At 33.5% G+C, this 23,340-nt stretch overlaps 1 protein-coding gene across 2 annotated transcripts in view; it reads left to right on the forward strand.

Moving 5' to 3' along the window:
• The window catches only part of LOC118187136 (uncharacterized protein ZK1073.1), a 224,436-nt gene that overhangs the window by 43,197 nt on the left and 157,899 nt on the right, over positions 1-23,340 (forward strand). The window contains exon 1 of one of the 2 annotated variants that reach the window (XM_085814519.1): positions 11,046-11,279. The exons of the other annotated variant lie outside the window; for it this stretch is intronic. Coding sequence (XP_085670645.1) covers positions 11,265-11,279 — 15 coding nt within the window. The 5' untranslated portion in view covers positions 11,046-11,264. Of the gene's footprint in view, positions 1-11,045; positions 11,280-23,340 lie in introns of those variants that run through there. 2 annotated transcript variants of the gene reach the window in all.

Below are 23,340 nucleotides of genomic sequence, written 5' to 3' on the forward strand. Positions count from 1 at the left end.
TAGACCTTTTGGAACCAGATATATATATACAAATTTGTAACACTATCTCTTCGCTTAGAATCATTTGTAGTCTTGGAAAACAAACCTCCCTTTTTTATTTAAATTTTCTGACTACACTATTTTTTTGACAGACATGTGGCCCGCGGATCTTTGTGATCTTTGTAATTGATGTAGCCCTCGGACGTAAAAGGTCGAAGACTTCTAATGTATAGTATCATGGATGAGAGTTGGAGTCTTCTGTTTTTGATCATAAATCTAAGAGCATATTATGAAACCTTGACTGTGATAAACATATCATCCTGATTTTGCGAGATACGTAATGCAAAAACATTATGTACCTTTTTTTGACTCAAGTCACATGAAAACTTATTGATTTTACATACCACTGTTACAAGTAGATGCGAAGATTACTAACATTCAGAGTACGTAGGATTGGAATTCATGTAGATCGGTGAGGGTCATCTAATTTCCATACCCTAAATATAGATTGTGTTCTCTAAGTAACTTACCATATGCCAGGAAAAGATTTTACTTTTTGTAGTGTTACTTTGCATATTATTTTAGATTTAATGAATGATGAAGTCATTAATTTTCATGTTAGATGATCCTTCCCCAACAAAGATTTAAAATTAATTTACATGATAAGAATTTTTTATAAATACATTGAAAAGTTACAGTACCCTCGAATTGGGAGATATATTATTATGATGATGTGTCGAAGTCTTCAAGGCCTATCTACCTAAGGGGATCTTTCTTTCTTAAAGACTTTTAGACATTTTAGACTCTTAGAGACGTACTTTCTTAGAGAAATTAGTAGCTTGATGTTATTCATGCGGAAAATCATGAAACCCAGCCATGCAGCCAGCTCGTTCGTCTGGGATCGAACTCTCAAACCACTGAGGTTGTGACACTTCTTTATGCGTCATTTCGTTATGTATTCCACTGAAATTTGAGATCTGTGTAAGTTTTATAGCGAGAGGTGTAGGTTAAAATGGGAAGGAAATCATTACCGGCATCATTCTGAGTAGAAGTTCATTTGGTTGTTCACTTGTAGAGCCGCGTAGGGAAGTCGCCCGTCCTGGAAGAAGAGAACGTTGGTATGGTTGGTAAGAGTTGAAAAATTAGTAGTGCTTTTCCTGTCCATCCAGTTAGCGCCGCAAATTCGAGTAAAGTTCCTGAAGTTGGAACTCAGCTAATAAAATATAGAATTACAGATCTTAGGATTCAAAAGGAAGTTGAATAACGTGTTTTGTATAATTTTAAGTGTAAGACTCACAAGCTGCGTGGAAAAAAGTACAAGTGCGAAGAACAAGTGACTAATAAATTGAGAAGCATAACCGGTTGAAATTAATACTGGAAGGCAAAGAGGAATCGGAAGGAAGAGATCATTTTTAACTCGTCTAAGTTACGCACAGTTATCTCTTAAAAACGGAGAGTGAACCTGAATGTATGCTACTCTGTCGCTACAACACAAATGTTCATATTTCGATGGACTTTGTGTGAAACATTTAGATTGTTCTGATATCAGTCTCGAACTTTTTATTAGAAAAAATATTAATCTCTTTCAGTTTTTAAGAAAGACCGTATTACTTAATCTGAAGTTATTGTAAATCGTTTTTAATGTACTTTCATGATTTGAGATTTTAACTGGTTTTATCGTTAATTTGATTTTGTGAAATTTATGCAGCCCTTCGTCACGGCATTAACACCCAGCATTCCATTATTTTGCTGCTTTTGTAATTATATATTTTTACATTTTTTATCATTACATAATAAAATTTCAGTAACATATTATTTTGGCTTATTTTATAATTTTATACTAATTTTAAATGAAAGAGTAGTCATACCGTGCGTTTGGCTCACCATGGACTTCCATGGTAAAGAATCCACCAATCAAACAAGCAGAAAGGTTTGATACGAAATCGGAAAACGAAACTTTAATGGCTTCTGAAAGTTGAAATAACATTGCAGGGATTTTCTTATTGCGTGTATATTTGAAGCTGAAGCTCCTTATCAAGTCATGATTTATGCTTGTGACACGTGGTTTATTATTTTAGTCTGTTAACTAGGATATTATATGATTATTACACTAAGAGACTGATTTTTTCAGATTAAAAAAAATTAAGGATATAAATTTATAGCTGGGAAATATTTTCGACATTCTGTCATTGAACTGATGCATTTTTCGCAGTACTAACCAGTTTGTATTATTTGCATCAGTAACATAAAAGGGGTGGATTCCCATCTGTGCCGAAACATAACCCATAGTTGCTAAGTTACTGAGTGTACCCTCCGCAAATATTACGGGTGTGGTTCGAAAGCTGCAAAAGAGGCTAGTAATTAGCCATTAGAAGTTCTTCTACGTGTACTTTATTTGTTGACATCCGTTGTACACGTGCCTGGTTTTACTCGAAATGACCTTTTTCTTAAAATGTGAGAAAATTTTACCATCGAAGATAATTTTACTTCAAATTTTTTCTACTCTTCTTCGTACATTATACAGGGTGCGACAGCGTTTATAGTAGGATATTAAAAACACACCATAAGGTAGTAACTGTAATTTATTTATTACTTCGTATGTCAATTAATAGTTAAAGGTATGCCATTTACTAATGTGTAAGTCATTGTCCATTGCGTGGATTACTTTTTGAATAGGATGCCTGCCCCCCCCTCTGCACAACGCATTCATCTAGGCGGCGTTGGAAGCTTGCCATAACTCGGCGTAACGCATTCCCTGGGAGATTGACGACGGCAGTTCGGATGCGATCCTTCAACCCAGGAATGGTGGCCCAACGTGTTCGGAAAACTTCTTGCTTCAGGTGGCTCCAAAGGAAAAGGTCTGCACATGGGAAGATCAGGTGAGCGAGGCGGCCAGGAAACGTCACCCAAACGGGAAATTACTCTACCTGGAAATGTCTGTCGCAATGGTCCGTCCATCTGGAAATTCCCCATGACGTCCTAAGTTGAAATGTTGCCGAAATAGATGCTGGGTAGCAATAACAGAATAGTTATTCTTGAAATAACTTTCAACAGCAAAAGCATGATGCTGTGCACTCCACCGATCCATATTACAGTCACACTCGAAATGGCAGCTCATTAGTACACGAATGCGGCACTAGCTGGCGCGTATTCATGCAGTACGTCATTGTACTACGCAAGTCAATTCACGCTATGAACTCTGCTGCACCCTGTAGCCTTATTTGTTTGACAATATAATCGGATTTGTAACATCAGCGTCGGTATAGTGGTTAGCGTTATAGTGGTTAGTGGTTTTTACAGCTTTGGACCTAGGTTCGAGTATATAATACCTTAGCGGTAGGGGCGCACTTAAAATAGATGAGGAGCCGAATGTCCTCTTGAATGACTTATTATTAAGGGAAGAGAAGCAGAAAACTTTAGACCTAACCCTCTGGAGAGTCGTTTTCATAACTGGAACGGGAATGTGCAAAGTCGTAGTGTCACTTGTAAGGCACCCAAGGCCCATGCCAACGATAAACACAGTCCTTTGCTCCTTACCTCGTTAGAATTCGTATATTTGATCTGCTGTCAGACAAGTGAGGTAAGTCAGAAATCATCATCATTTGATTTTGTATGCCAGCTAAATTTTCTTTCGCTTAGATTGTTACATTCTTATAGCTGATGTAATATAATGCAGTTGTTACTTTTTGATTCTGTGTGTTCTCAGTAATAAAATTATTTCTTTACTATGCTTTAATGTAGTTTTCTACCATTTGATTAAAGGAGAAAGTAATGCTTTAATGCGGAGAAGAAAAGCTTAGCTGATATTTTACGAAATCATTAGTTTGAAACTGTAGATTTGTGTAGCTGTACATAATATTCGTGTAACTATTATTCATATTCCTGGAATAATTATTGAAACTTCAGTTGTTCTGCATTGTATATCCAAATCATTGACGCGGGTAGAATTCCCAAATGCTAAAATATCGATTGATTATGTTGAGGAAGATCTAGGATTCGTGTGAAATGTTTAATGGTTTCTGCTGATATTGCTTCCATCTTCAGCACGTCTGCATTTTAAAACGGCTTACAAATTTATTAAATCTTTCACTTTGTCAATTATATGTTGGAAAATGTTTAGTTTATTTTTGGTAACCTTCATGGTCCATCTTCAAGGGAAAGATTGTTGTATTTTTAAAAAGTGCGCGGTTATTTTTGAATTAAGTGACATAATGGGCATCATTGTATTCCTTATTAAAGATGTACTCAAATACCAAATATTAAGAAATATTTTGTGGCCTAGTAATTGAAAGTGTATTTAGTCGCAGTAGCTACGTCATCGCTGCTGTTAGCTCGTAAGGGTTATATGTGTATATATTTATGCGTGTGTGTGTAAATCAAAATTCTAACTTTAATTTGCATAAGTTCCCTAATTTTCTATTTTAATTTGGTTATTTTCTCTTTCCATCCGAAAAATAGTAACTGTTTATAGACTGTTTCTAATCAGTCAGTCTAAATTGCGTTATTTCAAAATTAATCCTTCTCACATGAATTAGAATTGTATAGAAAGAAACGTAGAATGCATGTCAAACGTAGAAGAGACTACCAGTCAAAAGTAGAAGAGACTGGTAGTATGGAGGGGCCGTCCAGTAGGAGAAAGGTGAGAAAGCTGCACACTGTGTAGTGGATTCCTTGCCTAGCTGGTTCGCGAGACGAAGCGCAGTATGCCTGTGATGGATGCTGTGCTCTAGAACAGTAATGCGACGGAGCAAAACCGTGTTATTCCATAGGCGAAGTTCTGGTGTTCCGTCTAATTTTCCAATTCCCTGTATCTTCACAAGTATAAAAAATGACAATATAACATATATAACACATGTGCTCCCCCAGGAACAAAACCACGTTCGCGGATGATGTTGGCGTATATAAAGCTATGCATTGTCCTTCCAAACATAGCGCGATTAGCGATATAATAGGAAAATCAGCTGATTTATGAGACTTCGATAAAGGTCAAATCGTTATGGCTCGGTGACTGGGAACATCATTATCAAAAACGGCGCGTTTAAGGGGGCTGTTCACGTGCAATTGTTGTGAGAACGTATCGAACGTGGTGTATGAATGGTGAAACGACAAGTCTCCGGCCTGAAGTGTGTCGTCTACGGCGCATTGATTCTAGAGGAGAGCGGAGATTGCTACGCATTTTTCGCAATGACCAAAGAACTACAACAGCCGAAATAACCACCAGTTACAATAATGACAACCCAGACAGTGTTTCTCAACAAACTGTGCAGCGTACATTGCTGCTTATGGGCCTACGAAGCCGCAAGCCGAAGCATGTCCCTTCACTTACGGCACGTCATCGCCAGCTGCGTCTGCAGTGGGCCAAGAAACATCGGAATTGTACATAACGAGAATAGAAGAAAGTTTCATGGTCCGACGAATCACGTTTTCTGGTCCATCACATCTACGGGCATGTGCTAATACGCCGAATGAAACCCTGGATCCCGGATTCACAGTTGGACGTAGACAAACCGGTGATCGGTGTGGGAAATGTTTTCATGGAGCATATTAAGACCCATAATCTCTATAAAAAATCCATGACGTCTGTGCGCTACTTGAACATCGCTGCAGACCAGGTTCAGCCGTTAATGACAACAGTATTTCCGGCGGGATATGGTGTTTACCAACAGGATAATGCACCATGTCATAAGAGTCGAATCGTCAGGGAGTGCTTCGAGGAACATTCCAGTGACTTTCAAGTCATGTCTCGGCCTCCAAATTCACATGACATTAATCCAATAGTACATTTGTGGTCTCACCTGGAAAACCAAATTCGTGCTGCTACTCTACCCCCTCGCAATGTGAATGCAAGTGTGCGGGAGTTAATGTGCGGAAGGACCAGTTGGTGAGCGCTTGGTGCCAGATACCTCAAACTGAGTATCAGCACCTTGTGGAGTCAATGCCACGCCGAGTGCTGGCAGTTTTGAGGGCTTAAGATGGTTCTATATGTTATTAACAGGGTGGTCATAATGTAATGGCTCTTCGATGTACTTCTCAAAAATGTATTGAGACTTTATAAACACCCTGTATTTGACAAGCACATAACTTATTCAAACCGTAAAAATATAAAGCAAGTCACTTTAATTAAACTCAGTAAGTGTATGTATAGAATATAAATGGAAAGAAAAAACTTGTTAAGTACCAGTCATTACTTCAGCTAGAAATTATCTGATGTTGTTTAAGGACTTCGATGACTGAGCATTTCAGTGATCCGGATCAGCGACAGATCTTTCCATCTGGAGAGGAGTTCCTAGTTCAGTATTCTTCAAATCCTATTTTTTATTCAGATATTAAATGTTTATTTTCGTTTGCAGATCACCTCACCAGTAGCCGAGTGGTTAAGATCGCTGAGTACTGGTAGTTTGATCTGCTTTGGGTACGCTTGCAGGCAAATGGGCTGGATTTATAGCTAGATTTCGGGTTTTTTACATGTGTAACGTAAAAATACGGCCCAGTTGCTTTCTACGAAGGTATCCTTCTTCTTGGAGGAGAAAACTGTCGTGGTTCTGCCATATTCAAATAACTTAACCTCTTGCACATTACTTCGTTTTAGTAACCATTTAGGAACACGAAGTGAAAGGAAAAGATAAATTTACATTTTACATATTTTTAGAAAACCCGTTAAAAATGCATATTTTTAATGTTGATTACAAAGTCAGTAGAATTTTGTGTTTATTTAATCTTTTCGCACGTTAACCCTTTCACAGAAATTTTCGTGATTGTAAGCCGTGAGACTGAAACAAGGGTCGTGATTTTAAACCACCATTTAACGCTTTGCGTGTTCATTTTGCAAACCGTAGTCGTGACTGCCAAAGTGGATGAGGGACAAGTTTTTGGAACCGATTAAGACCTTTATAGTGTCTGTACGTGAGCGAATACGTTGAAAATGCTGTATATTTAAAGCAAATTTTAAGAGAGATTTTGGAAAGAGAGGTTTAAGAATTAGTTGTTGAATAAGTCTGTGTAAACTCATTAGTAAAGTAACTATTCTTGTCTCAAGATTATTTTTATATCTGTAAGTATTTTAACATTTTCTTTTTCTGTTATTGAAATCTTTTAAGCAATAATTAGTGCAATTCGAAAAATATTTAGAAAGCTTCTTGCCATGAACTATTGGTTAGAATATTGAATATTCTAAACCGAACTCCATTCAAAATCTCCCAGTTTTATGCAGCTCTCTTTCAGACTTTTTTGTTTTAATTCAAATACTGTAAGTATACTTTCAACTCAGCTAGATGAAACTTTATGATTAAAATGAGAAAGTAATATATTTTGAGGAAGTGGTAAACATTATTCTTATTTCAGGAATTAATTTTAATTTCTTTTGATTGAATTCCTAAAAAAACTTAATTAATACGTGAAATTTTCGATTATGTTTAAAATTTTTTGTTATCAGACTTTCTTGTTTTATTCCTTTAATTGCTTAGATAAGCTAAAAACTATTAATTATTTTAAATATTTCGCCGAATTTTCGAAGTTTTATATCATTGTTTGATTAGAGTAATATTGTTTTTCGGGTATTGTCGAAAAGTGTTTGCACATTATAGAGCAAACAAAAACTGTGTTTATTTTATTAATTATTGTAATGTAAATTATTGGAAAAGTGCGTAGCAGTTCACTAGAGTTTTGGTAGTTAAATTGATATGAACCATTTAATATTGAATAATTTTACTGATTTAAATTGAGGACAAAAATTTAGCTGTTATTACTACCTTCAAATTTCTAAATCAATCTAATATAAAAACTTACATATATTCTGAGATAAATTAATACGGAATTAGTTCTTCTTTTTTTAAGACTTAAAAAGTACTTAAAGGTCTTTGTACCGTTGTTTTATCACAATAAGAGAAATATATACATACATTTATGCAGTTTTTTTCATTATTTAATTTCTTCAAATATAGTGCAGGCAACAGTGAAAAGTGGCAACAGTTGGAAAAGTGATTCTCCGTTTGTAGTGATTCAACGCAAAATCGCAAAACGAAAACAATAGTCCTTCAGAGACAAAGCCCTTTTGGACTAAAAATAATTGGTTAGAATAAAAATGAAGTCCTTACAGTATAAGGCAACGAAATGAACATAAACATTTTTGTAGTCATATTTTTAGGTATAGTCTCTACATATAATAAAAGAAAATGAGTCTATCTGTGTGTGTGTGTCTTTCGTTCGCGCTACGCGTAAGCTAATAGACCCACGGCTACGAAATTTGGTACATAAGTGCATCTAGACAAGAGCCAGTGCACCTCGAAGCAATTTTTTCGAAATTAGAATTAGAATTTTTTTTAGTTTATGTTTTGTGACGAAATCGTGTCATTTTGAGACATAATGGGCTGTAGGAAAGCGAAATTTTACTCTACACACTCCATTTTCACATCGTCATGAAACGTAGGCACTTAGCTATTTTACGAACTTAAAATAAATTTCGTGTTTCAATAAATCGATTAAGTACGAATTTATTTTAAAAAGTGAGCTTAACACCTCTTCAACGGGATTTTTTCTAAAAAAGTTTATTTTTTAAAATGTACAGTTTATTTTTCTTTGATTTTTGGACACGTTAAACTTTCATCCTTGCGACTGCTTTTACAAAATGAATTTCGGAAAAATGATAATATTTTGTATTTAAAAAAAAATTTAAATGAAGCTTCCGAGTACACTTCTCACATCTTTAAAAATGTCATTTTGGCAACAATTTTCCTGTCTTATTGTTGTTGATAGATTTTTGATGAAATCGCTTCATTTTGAATAGTTTCATTCTTTTAGAAATATGGGTTTGGCAACAATTTTTCATCGTATTTCTTATGTCACTGTTTTTAAGAGATTGGCTTATTTCATTGTCATTTTTATATATATGATACATTTTTATTGATTTTTTTTATAAAGTCGTTCTACAGAGTAAAATTCTGCGCGGAATTTTATGTTTTTTGAGTTGCTTTCATGTTATGTTTTGCTTATTTCACTATTTGTAAGATATTGAAAAGTTTTGCATGATTTTTTTCCTTCAACGAAAAGTTGGTTAATTTTTTTATTAGGATAATTAATATTTGTATTAAGGGTTATAGCTTATTTCATTGTAATTTTTTCCTCTTGAAAAATTAAGATAAAATATCATTAATTATACTTTGTTTTTCAGAATTTTTTGTTTTTTTGTATTCTTTTATGTTATTTATTGCTCATTTCACTTTCTTTAAGATATTGAAAAGTTTTGAGTGATTTTTTAAGAAACAAAGTTCTTAACCTCCTTTATACCATTTGAGTTCATAAGATTTTGCAAAGGGAAGTTGGTAAATTTATTTATTAGGATAATTAATATTTGTATTAAGGGATATTGCTTATTTCATTGTAATTTTGTTATACGTAATAACTTTTTTTATGAAGTTGTTCTGCAGAGTAAAATTATACGCAGTTTTCAAATTTAACGTTTGGTGTTCCCTTCAGCCATTTTTCCGATACATTTAAAAGCCAGACGAAGGCTGGCAGCGAAGCTGCTAGTACCTTATAAAGTACTTTACCATAATTTCGTATTTAACAATGGATAACACTGAGTCTGGCATTCTTATTTTATCTAGGTATTTGATGTGTGTTATGAATCACCAGGGTTAGACAAATCATATTTTGTTAGTGTAAATAGCAGTTTATGTGTCTAGATACAGTTGGAGAAAGAAACAAACTTGACTACATCTGTGTTGCTTTTCTAATAACGAGAAAGAAAAACTGAATTTACTCAGGAAATGGGAGGAAATGAAAGATCGAGTTCTGGTAACAATTCAAACACAGCTGTCATTCCGTATCCCAACAAACTTGTTCGTGGGTTTTTGCTGTTAAGAGTGCGCGTGCACTTCTTCCGTTGTTACACGTGCTTTTTCCCTGTTGTAAAATAAATTTGCTATGTTTATTAAAAGAATTTCTCCAGTCAAAAAGTGGTTCTTTTTTATTTGCGTGTATTGAATTAAAGAAAAATCGTTATTTCTTTTGTTTTGATGAATTTCGAAAATATGTGCTTTACACCAATATGCAGTATAACCGTATGTTTTATATCGTGAATAGTAAAAAGTGTCGTTATTGTTATTGAAATCCTCTATATTCATTATTTACATTCACTTCTATTGTTCTGTATTCATTTCTGCTGTTCACTGAATGGTAAAATATAATATCATACATCATGCCAAGGGAAAGTTAAAATCTCTTTTCAACTGTTTTCAATAAAAAAAACTGAATGCGCGAAAGAAACCTTTGAAAATAGTTGTAGGGATTATGTTAATTTTATTAAGAGTTAAATTTTGAGTTAAACTTCCTTTTAAGCACGCGTCCGCCTTTTTAGGCTACTCTCTCTTAAGCTGTTATTACGCTCGGCCGTACTTTAGGCCCTTGATAGCTTCGCGGTCAATTAGCGTTAAGGGGCCAACTACGTTAGAATCTTGATAGCTTCGGCTATATCATTTTAGTTCAGATCAGTTAAGTTTTAATTATTAGTTTCCTAAGTTCCAGCCCGAGTGTCGGCTTTATTGTAAAACTCCAAGACGGAGTTCTCTTAAATCTTATTTGAATAATAATAGTTTCTTTTAACCCTTTCCAAGCTTTAATTATTGTCTCACTCACGAACTCAAGTGATTATTCGCTTACTAGTGCTTAAGATTCTTCACATTCAACTGTAACTAAAAGCATACCGTTAGAGGATCTTTCATAGGAATTTGATGATTTTTTGCCGCAACTTTATTAGATGGATTTAAATTGGTGCGACTATACCTTTTGAAAAATATGCAGAATATGTTTTTTTTCTCAATGATTGGAAATTACTTTAAATTTAATTATTCCTGTCTTATCTAGTCACACGTGTCAGTCCATTTAGAAAGTTTGTACTGCTCTTAAAGTATATGTTGTAAAAGTCGCGTGATACTCCATTATCTCCACGAAGACGCACTACTCCGTTATCGCTATAGATATTTTTCAGGTACCTATCTTGTTGCCCGCTTTAGGTTGTAGCGCATCTTCTCGTATACTTCAATTTGTTATATCGCAATCTAGTATTTTGGACCTTCTGATGTGTGTTGCATCGGTTTTGAGGCGAATTGCGTTATTTTCTTAAGATCCTCTTCATCCATTTTTATGTTAAAATAATATATATGTATGTATTTACTCGCGTGACCTCCCTTTCTTGCTGATTTTATCTACGAAAGTGGGAAGGACAAAAGTATGTGAATAATTTTCGAAGGACGCGGCTGCTGTGAGAGCATAGCAAAGGAAAAGTATTCATGGATAAACTACAGGTAATTATCACAGTATTATTTATTTAAAACTAAACTTACTACAATATTTTTGCTCAAACCGGAACAATTTTGAGACAATACTCATAACATAGAATAAAACTTACTGAGATAAGTACCTATGATAGAAAAATATCAGAGCTATAATAAATCTAAGGGAAATAATATAAATCTAATAAAAAAGTTGTTAACAAAAAACAACAATGATTTAAAAGAAATTTTAATAACTTTACTGAACATATCTTAGTATTAAGAATTATTAGTATTTATCACTTGTTTCTGTCCGATGTTTCTGTCATGCTAGAAATGCATTCTGTTATTTGAGCAGGATTGAGCAGTGATGTTTTTTTCTTTTCTTTATAAATGACTGAAAACTTGTATCTGTTTATTTTTCCAGGCTTCATGATTAGCTGAACATAAACGTTTTTAGAATAACTGGTATATCAAAAAGTTGATCCGTGCTTATTGCATTATTTGCGACAGTTTTAAGATTTTCACCTGAAGCTTCAATTACAGACCATGTTTACTCACTGTTGTTTATCCAAATATAAGGCTGTGCTCTACCAGAACTATTCCTCCCATAGTTCAATGTGAGAAAGACATCTGTCATTATTTTTACTTCCTTGTACGAAGTAAAAAAAAAGTATTGTAATCGCGAAAAGTTTCAGGCAGCATATTTCAACGAAAATATCCATTTTGACCGCTATCGAATGCAAATGAACGATGTTTTTGCGTGATATCTGTACGTAAGGACAGAATAAAATACTATTTACCTTCAAAAAAATTATAAAACTCCTTTAAAATTAATTCTGAAGAAAATTTTTCGTGGCTTCTGTACGAACGTATGTACGTACGTATCTCGCATAACTCAAAAACGAGTAGCCACAGAACGTTGAGATTTTGTATATAGGACTGCTATAACATGTAGATGTGCACCTCGTATTTTGGTTGCAATAGGCCGCACCAAACGTATATAAATATATTTATATATATATCCACTCTGTTACCCGGCTCAGTGATCTCAGTTTCTTTACTCTTATATGTTTGTAAATTGTACATTTTTTGCTTTAAAAAAATGATTGAATTATGTTGTTTTTATCTTCCGGTTAAGGTTTTTATGCCTTTAGTAAACCGGTATGCAATATTTTTAGAATTATCAACAGTTTTTATTATCAACAATTTTGTATTATGTTGTTTTTGTCTTCCGGTTAAGGTTTTTATGCCTTTAGTAAATCTGTATGCAATATTTTTAGAATTATCAACAATTTTAAAGTTGTCTAAGTGCCGCTAAGCCTTTTTTTTTATGGCGGCCATTGATGTTTACATTTGAAACAGGAGACTAGTGGATTTGTTGCCAATCTAGACAAACTTAGCTTCGCAACAACAAAGAATAACGCATTCATTTATTATAACGCAGATAACGCATTCATTTATTATTGCCAATTAAATCATGCTTAATTCTTTCTGGAATTTTTTCGAGGAAATAAGTTTTTAAGATTTACTTCGTAATTTTTAATATAGATATTTTGAGTTTTTATGTATTTTTGCCTTATCGCGAAGTGAGAACTGAATTAATTAAATGAGAAATACTCAATCGTCTGTAAAAAACTGTTTCTTGTTTGTTTTGTTTGCTTAATTTCTTTTATACATCATTTTAGCTTTATTATAGTATTTGAATAGAACATGTGACAACGATTAGATAATTCTATTCTTTAAATAATATAAACTTTGTGCATTATGAGTTATAATATGAACGAAATATATAATGTTATATAATTATTGGATTATATAACAGTTAACTTAGTTTCCGTTATATAATTATTATACAAGTTAAATGTTATATAATTATTAATACTGTTAAGTGAATCTAGCGCCAGAGTGTCGCTATGGTAAACAAATACTAGAGTGCATTTTAAAGAATCATTTATTCTATTGTGGTTTATGCGCTGTCGGCGAAGTAGATTTAATTCAATGCAATAAGTTTAAATGAAATGCAAGAAAAAATGCGTATAATTTAATATTCCGTACAAGGAAGTCATGTGGTGTATACATCAGATTTTTTAGGAAAAGATCTAAATAACATTTAAAGTACATACAAAATTTTTATTTAAATTCTCATTATTGAACGTAACAGATGGGTTATTTTAATGGCCAAATCGTCGTTTTACCCGAGGTTGCACTATTGTAACTTCTTGTATGTTCGGGAGTTTTGAAATTTTACCATATAATCGGAACAAAATGGCAGATTCGCCGGGAGGCAGAAACACGTTATCAAACTGGGACAGTTCCGCTCAAAGCAGAACGTTTGGTAATCGTATTTTAAAGAAACCTACCGTCCAATAAGAATGCGTAGTAATTGTAATATTGCAGTATTAAATAAGAGTAATAATAAGTTATCATTTGTACTTACTTGTATCTTGAATTTCGCCCTCTCTTGTTGTTGATCACTCCTACTCCCTAGGCCTTAAATGGTAGTGGTAGTAAATTTATGGCGCAAAGCTCTACAGGCCATGTGCGCCAAACACAGGATTCGTTTTTCAACATATAAAAAAAAGTATAAATTTTACAGAAAGATAGAAAGTCTAAAGACAACAGCACACTTTTAAAATCGAAGCAAGTAAAAAGAGATTGGAATGGTGGGATGAAAATGCTGATTATGATTCAGATAATGAGGTATGCAGTATAGATATAAAATCCTAAAACATCTGATTTATTAAAATTCTAACATAAAATCTCAAGACAAAATTCAAATTAAATAATAGAAACCTGTTTCTTTCAATTAGTGAAACAAATTGGTATTGACCTCTCTTCCGGTTAAACGGTCGAGAGGCAGGTCGCAGATATTAAAATACTTCTCACGAAAAATATTAAAATATGGACATTCAATTAAAATGTGATAGACTGAGAGAAAAACATCACAGTTTGCACAAACAGGCTCGTTCTCAGCTTTCAGAACGTAGTTATGTGTCACTCTAGTGTGACCAATTCTAAGGCGAGTCAAAAGAACTTCCTCCTTGCGATTGCTAGTAGTATCCCAATGCTCTATTTTAGGCTTCACCCTTCTCTAGGCCTAAAATGATTCATTGCTGGTAGAGCTGTTGTCTGTGTCGTCTGCTGCAGCTTCCAATTCGTCACCGTTCTTTCAATCCGTCTTCTCTGGGGCAGTGATTTTCCGAACCATCAAGAGCAGTAAATATCCATGTGGAGGTTCTTGAAGAACTTTTGTAGAATTGCTTCATCAGTCACAGCCCATTCACCCAAAATCATCTAACAAATCAATTAATAAGACGAAAATCCCCATTTCGTGGACGAAATCATTGTAAAATTTAAAAGAGCGCACCTTCTGATCTTCTTGGGGAAGGGGGAAATTTTCCGGTATCTTGCTCTAAAATGCTGAGGGGGGGGATATATGGGAGGAGAAAAATATGCGAGTAAATTGTGATATTTTTAAGTTCGTAGTTACACACCGGTACTTTTTATTTCCAGCAGTCGATGTGGCTGAGAATACAGGCATACAGACGACGATAACAAAACTTGGATTTTGATGAATCACCAATCTTTATTTTCACAATTGTATTCGTGTATGTAAGATATAACAAAATACGATGGCTGCGTCAAGAAACGATTGGCGACCTCAAAATTAACTATTCTAAATTTGGTGTCCTCCCCCCTAAGTTCATCTGTTCTCCCAAAATCGAGATCTTTCCGCGTTACATAACAACCTAAAATTAACCAATCACAGCTTAGCTATAGTTTATGCACCTGCCTATTATAAAAAGCTACTTACTGCGTATTCTCTCTCTCTTTCGCCTCTTCGTCTGCCTGCTGCCCGCTTGTCGCTCATCCTCTGCTAGCTCTTCGCCATTATTTAAAATGTAATTGCATATCTAAAATTATGGAGCGCGTTTAGCACCCCCTAATACGACTTTACCGCTCGGCTGCCGCTGGTAGGCTTTAAAAAAAGGAGACAGAGACAATAACCCATACTACAATTAACAAAATAGTACGTTTGAGTTATCTTAATGTGGAGATTGGTTTTATATATTGTGTGAATCTAAATTTGGTGTCACACTTTTCAGATTCAACACACTTTTAAAAAATTTCAGAACGTAAGGAACAGTATTTGTTTGTATTACTCTTGTATTTCGATAGAAAGCATTAGAAGAAAGAAGAGTGAAGTTTTTACATTTCATTTATTTTTACGATTTATCAGTTTGAATTTTAATGGAGGATTTAACAATGTTTATATTCTCTCAGATACTGTACAATTAATTAAGTTACGTTCTTTTGTGGATAAAACGTTTCTTCCAAACCGCGATATCGTCTGCTATCACTATTGTTATCCCATGTATTTTCTTCTCCTTTTTGCATTTCTAGAAAAAAATTTTGTTTCTTCTGATGGTTTATGATAGTATTTTTTCCATCATTATAAACAACATTTTTTAGGTAAAATCCCGGTTAATCAGTCCCCATTTAATCTGTAGTTTCCAATTTGCATAATAGTAATAGTCTGCATAATAGTTTAAATGTCTTAGTCAATGATACATTAATACTTCAAGGAAATGTACAGTAAGAATATGAGAAAGGCAGGTTTTTTTTTTTTTTTTTTTTTTTTGTTGTTGTTGTTGTTTTTTTGTTTCGCACTGACATTTTCATTATATATCTTTCTTCTGTGATGATGGTTGAAACAAAGGGTATGCATTTATTTTGTAAATTCTAGCATATTATCTGTGAGAAAAATAGAAATCTTTTCGTTTTCACCCGATAAACGTTCTCCAGTAGAAGATTAAGAAAAAAAAGGGGGGACGAATTTTTGCACAAATTGTTGGATAGTATCTGTTCTGTAACGATATTCATTTTATTATAAAGATTGCAAATGAATAATTACCAACTATTAGGCTATTCTTCGTCCTTAATATATTGTATTTTATTATGTTTTCAACTTTCTAACTGATAGAACCAGGAAGGAGCCTTTGTTTTGGATTCTGTACATATTGCAGTAAGCAAAGCTTTCAAGTTCTTTGACTCTCCTGTTTCAGTTTTAATTCGTCCTTGAGTTTGGAAACTCAGGAATGCTTTTAGAGAACGGATGCAGACAATTTTTTTTTGACCTTGTCCTTTGTAAAAGCTTTTTTCTCTATTTTTACAGTGCAACACTGACTTCAAATTACTTCGGATGGTTTTCAATCAATACGCCCTTGGTCTATCCTCGGCTTATTTTTCTCAGCTGTCTTCTGCGTCTGATTAAGTCATATAAAATAGGACCATCGTGAGCGTGACCGAGGGAGTACGAGAAGGTCAAACGCCCAGCTACTGAAGCCCAGCTATTCTAAATGTGCTACAATTATCAGGTTGTCCAATGAATAATGTTTCTCCCGGCCTTTTATTCCATCCTCTACTACTTCCCGCTTATGTAGCTTGAATTTAAGGCATTATTATTTAAAACGTCCCCATCAAATAACTTTTAACTTACTAAATAATGTTTTCGCATAAATTTGTTTTCTGGATATGAGAAATAGGATTATGTCTAAGAATCGAATTTATGTGTGTTCGTAATGACGTAAGGTTCCGTACGAAAGGTATATGGCCATTTAATAGAATTTGAAGATTGAAAGACAAAAACGCTAAAATTATATGGTTTTATTTAATGTATAGGAAATTATCGCGAAACAAGATTCATTTGCATGTCAAAAACTACTGGAAGATTGTCGTATTATAGAAATAGGTTATGATTCTGTATGCTATCTACCGCTTTTACGTAGTGATTTATTTTTTAGAATAGTGGTACTAAAATTGGTTGTTGTTTTAATCATTTCTTTTTTTCGCTATTTTATCACACCTTCGAATATGAAAGTTGTAGCTGTGTTAGTGAATTATGAAGCTTTTGAAATGTGGAGTATCTCAACGCAAACTTCCCCATGTTATCTTGCTGAAGTAAGGCAGATATTCGTTAACAAAAGTTCTGACTACTTTTTGGCCATGCTGGCTGTACATTCGTAATGAATATGATTGAACGACGAACATAAAAACGGCTCTTTTAAAGACCACTCCTGCTTTGGTTTTGTAAAAATGGAAGTAATTTAAATTTAATAGTTTATTAAATCAATTATTTGCATTTATTTTGATATTTAAACATAACGTTTTAATGGCTCCATCTAATAAATAAATAACTTACCGAAAATGGCAGTTGCCATACTACAGCGTATCTCAAACTGTGGTCTTCGAAGCCTTCTCTTATGGTTCTCATAGATTTGCAAAAATACTTTGTTATCTGTGAAACTAACAAGATTTTACCTAATTTCTTTGCTGAGGACATTCGGCAGAGTACACAGGTATATCATTCTCAAAACTCGGAGAAGTCGATGAAATCAACACTCGATCTATTGCAGGGATCCTGCCTTTTTTCTATTAACTAAGTGTGGAAAAACCTAGTGAACTACCAAGCGAGTAATCGCTTGAAGTAACCGCTTCAAGAACAGAAAAGTAAAACTCAAGAAGGGTTAATTACCTTTTATTGCTCACAGTAAAAATGTACAGACGGTCCCTTTCTCAGGGGTTTCTCGTACAACAAAGCGTCCAGTTGGGCTTAAAAATATAAGAAATAAGGACTTAACTGATGACTGACTAAAGAGATTTAGCTGAAGTTAACTACTTTTTAACTAGTTGGCCCCCTAATATTAAATTAGCTAGCAATGCTTATAAGAGCACGTAATGTGGCCGAGCGTAATAATAGCTTAGAGCAGTGGTGCCCAACCTTTGGCCTCACGCGAGCACATTTTGGCCTATCGCGAGCACATTTCCAAAACATCAACATTTTTGTTAAACATATTTCCAATCTTATGTGATACATCTGAAATATTAATTTTGGCAAATGGGTTTGAGATAAATAATATTATTGGTTGAACTTTATGGAAATCAGAGAAAAGTGGAATTCAAAATTTTTTTTCAGTGCATTTAGGTTTTCCGAGTATTTCTCTGTTTCAATTGCCTTGTGGTTGTTAATATGGCTTGATAAATTCTGAAAACGGGTTAATTTTTTATCTTTCATCTGATTTATCCACAAATTTAACTTTATCTGATAAGCAGTTACAGTCCAAGTCAATTGAAAAGGGTTTATTCTTTTTCCTGGAGATCTTCGTTCAGTTTGTTCAGTTTAGCAGTTACATCCGCGAGAAAATACAGATCGGATAACCAATTACCATCGTCCAGTTCTTTATAACTCCAAAAACTGCTTTATTGGCGAAAGAAGTTCTACAAATCGTTTAAGTACATCTAACATTGGAAGAATGAAGTAATAAGATTTCATGTTCGCTATCAAGTTCATCGGTCAACAATCAATTATTTTATAATGTCTTGCAAGATATCTCTTATGACAATAAATGCTTACCATATTTCAACAATTAAGAAATATAAATGAATGGTTATTTGTAAAATATTTTTTGTTCATAGTACCTAATCGGGCTGGTGAGCACATAGAAAACGATCGGCGAGCACACTTCACCGCTGGCTTAGAGAGAAGTAGCCAAAAGGCAAACGCGTGCTATTCAGGAAATTTAATTTTCTTTCCCTAAGTCAGTGTAACTTCGACTTAAATACTCTCTACTACTCATTTGCATTTAACGCGATTCTAAAACTCATTCTGGTAAGGAATTGTAAGTTGAAATTAAAAGAGATAGGAAATTGTGGCAAACTTAAAATAACTTTTATAACCTTACACTATTACCAAAACTAAATTAACTAAATGTTTGTCTACAAAATAATTTTGACTGTACGTATGAGAATTTGAAAGGGACTGAGAGAAAAGTTCGTTTTGGGGTTAGTTGTATAAATTATGCTTTTTTAGCTGTGCTATAGAGAATTTTCACGAGCTGCCTGCATGGTCGTTTTCATGGTTTTTTTTCCAACGTGTAACGTGGATACGAGCCAGCTTCACTTAGAAAGTCTTCCATGAAGGCATTCATTCTCTTAGGCAAAGCACCCCTCATGTGTTTTGACATAATCAAATAAACTAAACCAATCCCACATATCTTTCCAACAAAGGGATTACCTTATTAACGTAAATAAAAGCAGAGGACCAAAATCGATTTGTTGTATGTGCCGATCTCAGTTTAAACGTACCAGCAAACATCCAGATGTGGAGCAGCTGTGCAAAACTCGGCTGGCTTGTACGTATCATTAATGTACATTGATTTAATTTTTAACCACTTTAACCAGGATTCATTTAAATTTTACTTAATAAGATAAAGATTATTCAAACAATTGAATTATTGTAAACAAATGTAACTTTTCTTTTATTAACGTAATTGATTAGTACTAATATAAAGCTAAATTAATTTTGATTAATAGCATTTTAAGAATATACATACATTTGTAGTAAATACTAAATATACAAAAACACTGCTTTCGAAGGGGCAAGTGGTGCACAGAACATTCTAATTTATATAAGTGGTCCGCACTATAAAAAGTTTGAGAAACGCTGGCTTATTATATCATTACCAACATTTAGTTTGTATTTATTAGAATCCAATGGCTTTACATAAACTTCCGAAGTGTTAAACTCTGTTGTAGAAGTATTTGAGATTCATTTCATTCTCGTATTTGACGTGACTGTTCAGTGGTCAAAGTTTAAAAACGCATATTATAGTTAAATTTTAAAAATGATTACGTAACCCTTTAATTCGTCTGATCAGATATGATTCGTGGTATTTTTAATCGTTGAACGAGTTAATTTCCTGCATAATCCTAGAAAGATTAGAATAGGTGTTAAAGCACCAGGTACAAAACCACAATATTTCTCTATTACGTTTAAAAAATAAAAATTTAAGAAGCAAAAAATAAATTAAAAATAAAATGTAAAAAATAAAATCTGAAAGCTTTTGGATTTTACATTACGCCCAAAAAATGAGCATATCTTTAGAATTTCCGATACACAGTCTCATGCGCTGGAAATTTTTCTTTCATACATTTTTTTTTTCCGTACTCGCTTTGAAATCGTTGAGTTTGTTAATCAAACATTCGTTAAAGTTTTACAGAATATGAAATAGATAATAAACAAATTCCAAATTAGGGCTTCCAGATGCTGGAAATGTATATTATTCAAAATTTGATGGCTCTGAATAGCGTTTTCTTCTCACAATGCGAGAAACATACATATATTTGTGCAGATTCTTCATTACTTAATTTCTTTAAATATAATACAGGGCTTTAATATTTGGTGGCAACAATTTGAAAAGCAAATTAACGTTTATAGTGAACCAACGCAAAATGTCAAAACTAAATTAAAAGGCCTTCTGGGCAAATTGTCCCTTTGAATTAATAAAATAAAATTTTGACAACAATACACTTACCAAAAAAATATAATACTCTTATTGCTGCTTTCGTAGTAGCAGTAATCATCTATTGGGTATATCTATTAGTATGTAAAATTATCAGTTTATTATCCTGTATTTTTAATCAGTCAGCCGCTTTATAACTCTAGCATTTTCATTTTTGTGTATGCTTTCTGGAGTCTTTCATAATCTACATCACATTTTACAATAATATTTGCAAAAAGTGAATTTTCACACCCGGGTCATGGAATTCTCGCCTCCTTTTGTCGGTGTTCTTACTTTTCAACTGAAATATTTACGACTTCTAGCATAGTTTTTTCCCCTGCCCTTAAAAATACGAATTCTTCTTTAAACTTGGCTAAATTCCAGGGTTTAAGTGCGAGAAAAAAGTGCTAAAAACTTTGCATTCTCGAGGCAGTTGCTTTCTTTGTGGAGGGTTAGGGGAATTAGGTTTTCTTCTTAAAATTATCCTTACTCACTTCTTTCCTGCTTCTATTTTTATGTATAATTATTTCTTCATGCCTTGTATTAATAAAGCCTTATGCATAAATCTTTTCACGCCATGTTTCGTGCACGGTAGGTTTCACGCAAAGGGCAAGCGCATGGTTGAGGTTCAACACTACAACTGATTGTGGACTAATTTGTTGCGTCTGTATTTCTATTACTACGATGGCATAATCTTTTTTCTTTCTTTCTTTTTTGCAGTGCATTCTGCATGATATTGAGATTATTGTTCCATAGAATAGTAATTAGAATGAAATCCTATCCTCCATTTTTAGCGACATGGCTATTGAGCAGGAAATCTAGTTAACTAATTTGACTATCGAAATTATGATTCTTCTTTTCTTCTGAATCAGAATTGGATAGGAATTCAGGATTTTCTTTGCAAATGTAGTTTATCATGTGATGTAATAATCATTCATTCATAGATGAGACAGCGATGTTTAATTCGAGATAATTACCTTTGACTTTTAATGATAATGTAATTAATATCTTGTGCAACCACATAATTATAATCCTGACCTGTTTTGCTTTTAATGAATTCCATTTTGAATTCTAGAATAAAAGAAATATCTTAAAAGGTTTCTTATCTTTACAGTGATAAATACGATGAAATTATATTAATTTTTAAAAGCATTTCGCCTATAAAAAGGCATATTCTTTTTAGGTACGTGTAAAGGGAATTTTGATATAGAAAATTATTCTTTATCTAAAATCTCAGACTAAATTAAAATTTCGGAAGTTCGAGTGTTCTTTAAATAAAATGAGGTGACAAAAATATTTCTGTTCTTCAAAGAAGGTGATAACGATATGAGTTTGCTGTCTGTGTGCTGCTATTATGCTACAAATATTTTTAATGTCATCTCAGAAAATAACAAAAAGTGAAAAAAGTCATAAATATTTTTAATGTTTTCAAGTATAGTTTTTTTTTTTTTTTTTTTTTTTTCACTTTAAGAAGAGTGGAGTGCTCGTGAAATCTTTGGTATGCCGAAATACCAAAAGTGAAGTAGTAGTTAATGCTAATTTATAAGGGGAAGAGAATTTTTAAGCGTTCCGAAACTAAAATATTTCCTGCCAGTGTGTACCAAAAATCAGGTTTGAAGGTAATAGAAGTAACGATGGTGTATTAAGCTGAATCATTAAAAGGCACAGCAAACTATAGTCTATTACTTTAATTACTTTAAAATAGGCACTTCAAGGTCTTTCTAACTCTAGTCATTTGTTATTGTATCATGTGTCGTCATAACCGTATAGCGCTTACTTTTGCCACCTCTTTTGAGAGTAGTTTAGATAGCGTATTTCACGAATTGAAACATGCTAAACGGAAATGAAATGGGGGAGGGGAAGAATTAGAAAATGTAAACCCCAACCGCAGCTGTCGTTACCACAGTTGTAAGGTATTTCTCCCGCCTTCCTAGCGTGCCTTCGTGGTGTAGTGGTTCTGCACACTGGGCCGGTATTCCAGAGGTCCGTGGTTCCATTCTCGGCGAAAGCGGTTGCATATTTTTCATTTCTTCTGCTTCCAAAAATACTTAATATATAGTTACGAAGCAATCAGGCAGGAAAAATAACCTTGAAGTATACCTGTTCTAGAGTAGACTATAAGGTCAAGCAGAGAGAAGATCGTTATTTGTATCTACCAGGTGTACAATTTCTCCGTTTATTGTCTCAGGATTTGTCATCTGCTTCTGCTGAATTGAAAATTTGAAATACGATAATGTACTTGACTACATATTCAAATGCTTTTTTCTGTCGGGCATAACATCGTAGGTAGTCAAAGAACTAGAGTAACTTGTGCCCTTTTACAGGTTTAGGACATAGTGGAAGTCATACGTTTCAGTCATTGTGTAAAAACAACGCTGAATGATATATTAGTTTTCTCCCTCCTTTCGTAGAAGTAAAAACCCATCTTCAGTTTTCTCTTGTAAATCGGGAAAAAAAAAAAAAAAAAAAAAAAAAATACTAAAATATATATTTTGAAAAAGCAAGGAAACGTAAAGCAAATTTTTGTAAAACAAGGGTACTATAGAATTGTTTCTCGTTAGCATTTTAAATAGAACAAAGTTATGTTTTCAGATTCGTTGCATAATTGTGAACATAATATAAATAAACAATTTTCATTTATTTATTTCCTTTTAGATCCAATTCTGTAAGTTTATTTCCCGCATTAATCCAATTTTATGTTGTTGTTGCTTCTGTTGTAAAAAAAAATAAGACTAGGAAATGTTAAAAAA

The sequence above is a fragment of the Stegodyphus dumicola genome, chromosome 4 (assembly GCF_044657685.1).
Source record: "Stegodyphus dumicola isolate Sdum_Otavi_A_Nest chromosome 4, ASM4465768v1".
Taxonomy (NCBI): Eukaryota; Metazoa; Arthropoda; class Arachnida; order Araneae; family Eresidae; genus Stegodyphus; species Stegodyphus dumicola.